This window comes from Macrobrachium nipponense, chromosome 31 (assembly GCF_015104395.2).
Source record: "Macrobrachium nipponense isolate FS-2020 chromosome 31, ASM1510439v2, whole genome shotgun sequence".
Lineage (NCBI taxonomy): Eukaryota > Metazoa > Arthropoda > Malacostraca > Decapoda > Palaemonidae > Macrobrachium > Macrobrachium nipponense.
The window spans coordinates 63,455,329-63,465,175 of NC_061093.1; the positions used below are offsets into that span (position 1 = coordinate 63,455,329).

The 9,847-nt window shown below is 35.7% G+C and overlaps 1 protein-coding gene across 1 annotated transcript in view; it reads right to left on the reverse strand.

Moving 5' to 3' along the window:
• LOC135206887 (uncharacterized protein DDB_G0271670-like) overlaps positions 1–8,905 on the reverse strand; it is a 64,669-nt gene extending 55,764 nt beyond the window's left edge. Inside the window, exon 1 of the mRNA XM_064238365.1 lies at positions 8,752–8,905. Within this exon, the coding sequence (XP_064094435.1) occupies positions 8,752–8,905 (154 nt within the window). The remainder of the gene's footprint in view (positions 1–8,751) is intronic.
• Positions 8,906–9,847: the final 942 nt, after the last annotated feature.

Sequence of the window (9,847 nt, forward strand, 5' to 3'; positions counted from 1 at the left end):
ACAATAGGGAATAACCCGGGTGTCCATGCAGTGGATTTTCATGCAACCATTTTAAGACATTGGGTATGAGTGAGATAGTACCACCACCTGGTTGTTATTCAACTGTGGTGTGTTGCGGGTTTTCCTCGTCACGGATCTACACAGGATATTATCTTTGATTATATAATTCTGCTGCTTATACTTTATATATTCCTTTTCCTTCGGATTTCCGTTTAACGCAATGATGATTTTTTTCTATTTGCGGATCTTTTCTTTGTTCCGTCTGTAATAGTTCAGCACTCCAGCCCAGATCTTCCTGTTCAGATATAGTTTTAACAATGGGCGTGGAGGTTGAGATATCTATTAATTCAGCTAATGGCTCGGTACAAGATGAAGAGGGGTTGCGTGATAATGCGTCAGCAATGATATTTGCTTTCCCAGGTAAATACCCGATCCTCGCGCAAAGTCCTGGATGATCATGTGCCACCGAGTTCGCTTAGGCTGTGACTAAAGCCTTTAAAGAAGTCGGTTAGGGCTTATGATCAGTGAGAAACCTTGACGGGATAACCGATATTATAAATTTAAAATGCACGAGTGAATTAACAATAGCGAGCCCTTCCTTGTCTATTACTGCATATTTACTTTCGGAAGGTCTCAGTTTACGTGAATAAAAAGCTATAGGGAAAAACTGTTTATCATATTGTTGAAGTAATACCCCACCTACTCCTAGGTCTGAGGTGTCTGTTGCTATAAAGAATTCCTACCGAAGTCAGGAAATTTCAAGATAGGAGAACTACATAGTTCATCTTTCAATTTATCGAACACCTGTTGATGATTTTCAGACCATATGAAATCTACGCCCTCATAAGATCGGTTAGGGGAGCGGCTATGATGGAGTAGTTCCTAATTAACCTCCTATATACCGTTACAGCCTAAAAATTGCTGTATTCCCTTGACGTTAGTAGGTATCGAAGTTACGGATAGCCGATACCTTATCATGGACTACTTTAAGACCTTCACTAGACACCGTGAAACCTAAATAGACTAGTTCTGTTTTTAAAAAAATTCACACTACTTATCTTTACCCTTAAATTATGCTGCCTTAGTCTTTGTAGCACTAACTCTAATTTACGTAGATGTTCTTCTAAGGTATTGGAAAAGATTACTAGGTCGTCCATGTAGGCATGTAGGATATCTCCTAACAAGTCTCCAAACACAATGTTTATCATTCTAGTAAAAAGTTATAGGAGCACAACGTTAAACCAAAAGGCACACAAAAATTCATAATGTCCCCCTGGGCTGTGCTGAAGGCAGTGTATGGGTGGGATACTCTCTTCTTCCAACGGAATTGATGAATGAAAGCCTTTTAGTAGGTCCAAGCTGGTGAAATATTTGTTCTGACCTAGTAGAGATAGAATGACTATCGGTACATGGTACTGGGAATCGGTCAGGGATTGTTTTCCCTTTGCCTCATTTAAGCGACGAAATCGACGCATATCGCCAAGTTCGATCTTTTTCGGTATACTATAACGGAAAAAAAATTATAAGGGCTGTTTGATTTCCTAATGACTCCTTCTTTTAGCATTTTACATACTTCCTCAGTTATCTCATTCTGAAATTTCATAGGAAGTCGGTACGAAGGTATATAGATTACTTTCGTTTTGTCCTTGAGCCTTATTTGATGCTCGATGACATCCGTTTTTCTAAGGTTCCATCCGTAGTGGATAAAACATCATGATATTCAGTTAAAAGATTCAAAAATTTCTGCTGAATTTCTTCTTGAATGTCCTTATTGATTTTGTTCTTTATAGATTGCAAAAGGAATTCATCCGCAACTGATTGAGCGTGATTTATCTCAGCTACGGTAAGAATGCGATGTTTTATAAACTTCCGCATCCAAGATATGTTGATTTTTGTGGATTACTAAAGTGGTATTCCAAATGATTACAGACTTCGATGTGACATTGTTGTTGTGAGCCGACTGTAGAAAGTGGCTTGTGTGACGGATAATCCGTGTGTTTTCAGAGTTTCGGAAAGGATTTTAACATTTCAGATCCTGGCAAGGTTTTCTTTACACGCACTAATATGTTCGAAGTTACGTTCGGCTCGAGAGTTTGCGTGCAAGCTGATATTACGGGCGAGCAAGAGTTCTGTTGGGTCGCATGTATATTTCTTGGTTCATGAGACAAGTGATTGTTCGGTTCTTCGATATAAGTGACTATTCTGTCTGTCTCCTTATTATCTAAAACTGATTTTAGGGTATTAGAAGACTTATAGAATTTTCCTTTGATATACATGCCGCGTTTTGCAGGTGCTAAGATAATATTTTGAGTGCCCATAGACGGGTATCCGATAATTACTGCGGGATACATATTAATGTTTTGTACAACGATAAAGGTATCGGAAAACGTGCGCTTACTGACCTTGTACTGAACATGAGTTACTCCTACCACATTTACTTCATTATTTCTTATGCCCGAGAGTCTTATTCCGGACTTCTATAGGGAAGTTTGAAAAGAGTAAATGATGAGTCCTTAATCCATGATATTACGTGGACTACCCAGAATCAAAGAACAAAGTAAATGACTATGGTCCAAATTTACTGCATGTAAGGTTGGTCGTTAACTCGTCTTGACTAATAAGTTGCATGAATTTGTTGCAAATCTACGGGAACCTGCACAGATTTTTTGGATTGGCGTCGCGTGTGTTTCATAGGAGAATCGATTGCCTCACAATGATCTGATAAATGATTAAACTGATTAGTTGATACAAAAAGATGTTGATATGATGACCCAACATCGCTCTCTCCCCCTTGGAGCGAACTACGTGGTATTTGCTTTGTTTTAGCACACCTTGAAAATTCGCTTGACCTTGCAAGTTCTGGCTAGAACGGCCCAGGAACAGAGGTACCTGAAGCACGATTTGTTTTGTTTCTGCTGTGAGCAGCATTGCCGTTTGCTTGTTTCTTTTATAGTACTGAGGACCCTTCTTTTTATTTGCACTGGCAACTGTTTGCGTATTTGTAGGATTCTGCTGTTGATTCCGCGAGTAGCAACGATTATATGAATGAGTGGAACTGTTATGAATTGAACAAAAAAAACGCGTCCGACAGTCTGAAATCATGTGACCTGGTCGTTTACAGTTATAACAAACATCCCTGCAACTTGATTATTATTATGTACCACGTTTAACTTGTGTGGCTTATTCTCATTTTTGCAAAAACTTGAGTGAGCGAAGGATCTAGGTCGGTACATTAGACTGTGTTTTTTTATTTGTTTATACACATCTAATTCCGTACTGCTGGGGCTGCAATTTTTTGTCACACCGCACTAAAGCTTCAGGCAACATTGCGGTAATGCTCATGAGGTAAATTAGACGGATAAAATCTTTCACAGCGATTCTGGCACTCGTAACCCACCCGGAGTTACTTAAACTAACTTGATATTCATTTAGCCGGTCGGCAATTAGCGCCGCCCGCATCGACAACATTAAGCTGAGTCATGGAGGCTTGGTTAAGGATATTTCTCAATGCCAATACTACATCTAAAGCCTCTTCACCCCCATACACGGCACATAATCTGATTTTGAACTCGTCCCATGTAGTCGCCTCTTGGAAAGAAAAACCCAAACACCCCTTAGATATGCACTTGCGTCTCTTTTAGCAAAGTCTATTGAAGCTTCTTTTGGCTTCCTGTAATTGTACAGCTGGGGGTCTGTGATGCTTCTTTTTTGCATTTAAATGAGCGTCTACAGATGAGATCCATGCCTCAACATTTTATTGAGGGCAGGAACCCATTGACCCGACCTTGAAAAGGGACAATTGCTGACCTCGCGCTCACGAGAGTCACTATATTCGGGTTGCCAGCGGAGTAGTGCCATGTTCACTTTTTGACTTTTTTCTTATCACTCTATTCCTTGCGGTCCTATCAAAATATCTATAAGAGTACACTCGACCACTACGTAAACGCATATGCAATATACTGTATAGATGTGTTGTAAGTAATAGGAAAATCCCCCAAAAAGATACAGAAATACAGATAATTTGATAAAGATATTATACGGAGAATTCCTGCAAAGAAACGATTAGCAACAACGAGAAAAAAAAATAATCTGCGGGCGAGAACTCGTAGTTTTGAAGATTGATTCTGTAATGAAGGAAGATTAAGATGGCGAACAACTCACCCCCAGAATACTGGACGATCGACTCCTGAGAACAACACTTCACTGAAAAAACACCTGAATAGATAAAATTGTACTTAGCTCTGGATTATATGCTGAAGGATTGTTGACATGGGATGACGTCACAGTTTCCTGTCGTCTTCGCGTCGGAAGTCGTGATGACGTCACGGTCTCCTCTCTGCCTCACGTTGCATGAAGAAGTCCAAGATTGATGACGTCACAGCCTCCTTCCTCGCGTGCTTCCTCTTGGCCTACTCTTTGCGTCCTTGCTAGTGATCGCGCATTGTTTTTCTTTATGTGTTTTCTTCTTTCTGTTGATGTTCGATGCTGCTCTCGTCCGGTGTTGATTCTCGGAGATATGTGACAACAGTCACTCAAACGTCGATGTTGATGCTTGTATTCTTCTCGATGAAGGACATATCTTCGTCTTCATAAAATGTTGCGTTGATTGAAGATCCCGTTTCCTCTGTTTAGTATTGATTTATAGGTGGAAGTTGGTTATTGCAGTTCTTCGGTCGGCTGATATGGGTCTTGTTAATCTTATTCTTCGTCAATAGCTGCCACCAAATTTTAGTCTTTTCGCTTTTGCGAAAGACTGTTTGTTTTCCTTACGACTGTCATTTGTAAGTATTTGTGGTTCCTTCTTTCTTCTATGTGATATCTTAGTAGAGTGGTTCTTCTTAAATTAAAGGAGATGATTCAAACGGATAAGTTGAAAAATGTTCAACAACTTTATTCTGTAACTCCATAAACAAGAGAGACAGTCGGTCGTGAGACGTTACGTTTGATCGATAGGAATGAACTGCCATATTAGAGCATCACGTTGATAGCGAAACATTAGCTATCTCAGCGATTCACATAAAAAACATACGTAGTCCGCCGGCTCGGAAAGTTACAAGTTTCTGGCGTAGGTTAACAGGTCAACCGCTTCCCATGGAAGGTGTGTTGAAAAAGGTAGACAATATAAAACATGATGACATATCAAACAAACCTAAACCAGGCTACTGCAGACATCGCATAGCGTAATCTAGATCTACCATGGTCACGTAGGACCCTCCTAATGCCAATGACCTCAGGTATGGGTTTTTATTTACAGATTATGTAATTCTAAAATGTATTTATTACATATGTATATATATATATATATATATATATATATATATATATATATATATATATATATATATATATATATATATCTATATAAGCTTACTCTACGAATGAAAAAACGCAAGATTTAATGCTCGGAATTTAAACTTAGTCTAGTACTCGATGTCTCTGGAAACATAAAGTCAAATTTTGTTTATATAAAGCATTAAATTTCGCCAATGAAGTTGATCGGGATGTATATTGCACTTCTAGGTATGCATATGTTTATGAAAAGCCACTTTATAATATTAAGTTTGGTTTGCCGATAAAATATTCCAAGCAATTTAAAGCATTATTTTATTCTGCATGTTATATTGATTAAAAATAAAGAAAAAATTCCAACTCCTCATACCAGATAACGTCACTTTGTTTTAGCTCTCTCTCTCTCTCTCTCTCTCTCTCTCTCTCTCCTCTCTCTCTCTCTCTCTTGTCGGCATCTGTGTCAAGAGGACACGTCTCCAGTTAGGTCATGCTTCCCTCATCACATTTCTGCTCTTTCCTTGGAATGTTAGGTCGAGCGATGCAATGAACTGACAGTTGTCATTAGCAGCTTTGAACGAAGGTCAACGACCAGTGTCTTGACGTCTCTGTGTCTCCATTAGAAAATTTACTAGTTACACTGTATTTCAATATTAAAACATTCAAATGAGTTCCGATACTTCTTATTCACATCAAATTATTTTACTCATTCACGAAGAAAACAAAGTACATCGTCTGTATTACAGTCCTTCTTGCACTTTCATGAAAGTACCACACAGAAAGTTTACCAGTTACACTGTATTCATATTTAAAACAATTCCAAATGAGTTCTGATATTTTTTTATTCACTCATCAATTATTTTATTCATTCACAAAGAAAACAGAGTGTATCGTCTGTATCACAGTCCTTCTTGCACTTTCATCAAGGTACACACAGAAAGTTTGCCAGTTACACTATTCATATTTAAAACAATTTCCAATAAGTTCTGATATTTTTATTCACTTATCAATCATTTCATTAATTCTCGAAGATAACAGAATGCAACGTCTGTATAACAATCCTTTTTGCACTTACATCAAGGTACCACAAATGAAATCGACAGGATTTTCAATAACTGCAAAAAGTAAAAATTATGTGTGTTCCGATTCACCCTTCCCCCCACCAACACCTTCTTTGTCATAGTCTTTTCATCTGAAATATCCCATTCCTTTCATTAATGGCTTCCATTCGTATATCCTTCTGGCTCCTTGATCATTTTGCTCTCATTCCTACACTGAGGTCTCTTGTTCAGCTTCAAGGTTGAGACTGCGACTCTTTCAGCAACTTCAGACTGCATAACATCTTATCTTGATTTCTCAACATGGTCATCACCCACATACATCCACATGCAAGCCTGAGCAAGCACACTCGCACACATAAGAATATAAGCTCTTGCACTTTTGGAAAGAGAACCAAGAGAGGATAAAACAAATGTGTCGAAATGTAAAGTGCGTTGAAATAAAATCCAAAGCCTCAACATCTCCAGAAAATTTACAAAAAAACAGTTTTTATCAGGCAATGGCTGCTATTACCAAAAGATTTTCAGTTGCAACAGTTCCAGCCTTCCATTAGCAATTCCGAGAGGCATGTATATAGATTATAATGAAGTTAAATATACACCTGGAGGCAATTTAATGTTGCAATAGAAGAGTAAAAAAAGAAAAAAATAATCTAGCAGGCTTATCATCAGTTACGTAAGTTTGTATGTCTATTATGTTTACCTCTTAAGAAGACTGGTTGTTACTGGGTAAGTCATATTTAAAAATATCTTAAACTTACTCTGTCGACTTCATCACGTTTTATGGGCCAGTGGTTCAATCAGAGAAGTTAAACAACGTTGGATCTACTCTTAGGGGTCGAGGCGGGGAGGGGGTGGGGCGAGTTCCATTGACTACTTGCCCTTTATAATTTTGTACAATCCCTCCTGCTTCTTCCTGTATTGCCCTACCTCATAGACGCCGACGCCGTCGTGTGGCAATGTTATGTCGTCTCTCATCCAAATAGTGAGTAATCCCAACTGTGTTTAACTTCTGCTGATTGTACCACTGTTGCTGATGTCGGCAGTGGGAGTTTGAGATATTTTTAATTGACTTACCCAGTAAGAACATTTCATATGATTTTTAATGTCAGAATCTTTTCAGTAATACAATATAGTTAAAAGATTCCCCAATAAGATCATTCTTCAGCTCAGTATTAAGATTGTATAAAAGTTGGATATTAAGTATGGCAATATAATTTTGGAGTGATAAAAATGGATAAAATAAAACTTTTGCTTATACTTTTTTGTAAGATTTCCATTTTTCGTGGTCAAGGTTATATAAAAGTTGGATATTTAGTATGGCAATATAATTTTGGAATTATAAAAATGGATAAAAAAAAAAACTTTTGCTTATCGTATTTTTAAGCTTTCCATTTTTCGTGGTTGAGGTTATATAAATGTTTACGAGCCATTTGCAGTACTAGGTTGTTTTTCCCAATCATAGTTTTATAAAATTTGTAAAAAGTAAGTTGAGAGAAAGAGGCAAAATAGAAGTAAAACCACTGCCATTGAAGCAGGAAAATATGCGCCATTATGTACGTAGATGATCACCAATATTTTCAGGCAAAATAGAATTAAAACGACCGTGTAAAGTAACGGTCAGAATGGCCCAGGTTTTAATCTATATTACCTGAACCACCAATCACGTCAATTTTAGAGACTATACAGGGACATATGCAAGGCAATGCCAGTAGAGTGCTGAAACCGGGATTTCCAGCACAAAGTAATAGGAATTGTAACTTTCCCTGACAAGGCTCTCTGCAGCTCTCTCCCTGTGTCTCTCTCTCATATGTCATATAGATATATATATATATATATATATATATATATATATATAATATATATATATATATATATATATATATATATATATATATATATATATATATATATATATATATATATATATATATATATATTATCATATATATATATATATATATAATATATACTTTTTATTTAGCATAAACAACTCTCATTAAAGTAACTAACCGTCGCAACTTTTTTTCCATAACAAAATCATGCCATAATCCTTTTCTTGACACTTTCTGTCGCTATTCAAAACAATTTTTTGAAAATATCCTTTTAGCTACAAAAAAGTCTTAAGGAAATGAATATGGAATAATCTTATGTATAAAAAATTTATCGTTAGTTACTTTAATGACAGTAAGAAAAAAATGATAGTAGCTCAGGGTAAACACGAATTGGTAAGAAACAAGCAAATATCGGGGCAGCAGGCAGCTTTCCTCGGCTACGAGACCCAAAACGTGATGCATCGCTCCAAGACGAGAATCTGCATATTACGAGGCAGGCCGTGGTAATAGAGATATGGCCTGACACGGTACATGACCTAAGGTGAGACGTGATCTGATAAACTGTGACGTACGCCTTGTCTCTACAAACAAGGCGGAGGAGGCGGAGGCAGGAGAGGAGGAGGAGGAGGAGGAGGAGGAGGAGGAGGAAGACGACGAGATAGAAGGGTAATAGGAGGAAGGCCGAGACTCGCTTTGACAACGGGTCTCGATGAACAAGATATCCATAACTCACGGTTCCGCTACACCCATTCATAAACAGATAAATACCTGCCGTCATCGAAGTAGGAGTTCACGCGTTCGTTCTGAATTATTCAGCCGGCAGGGGACTTCAATATCCTTACAAAGCGAGCGTAAGACTGATACGATTCCATTCACGTGTCTGTTAGGCAGGATTTAACCATGAAGCCATGACAAAATAAAATAGTCTTTTGTGATGTGAGTTATATGAAATCATATAAATATATATACATATATAAACTATATATATATATATATATATATAATCTATATATATATATATATATATATATATATATATATATATATATATATATATATATATATATAGATATATATATATATATATATATATTATATATATATATATATATATATATATATATATATATATATATATATATATATATATATATATATATATATATATATATTATATATATATATATATATATATATATATATATATATATATATATATATATATATATATATATATATATATATATATATATATATATATATATATATATCTATATATATATATATATATAGATATATATATATATATATATATATATATATATGTATATATATATATATATATATATATATATATATATATATATATATATATATATATATATATATATATATATATATATAAATCATATATATATATATATATATATATATATATAATATATATATATATATATATATATATATATATATATATATATATATATACATACATACATACATACATACATACATACATACATATTCATATAAATACATACATACGTACGTGCATACATACTATTCTTGTAGTCATCTGTACAAGTAACACGACTTTCAACTGAAACAGTTTGCTTGGAAACTCTAAGCTACTCATAAGCATAACGTCAATTAGCATATGACCCGCTC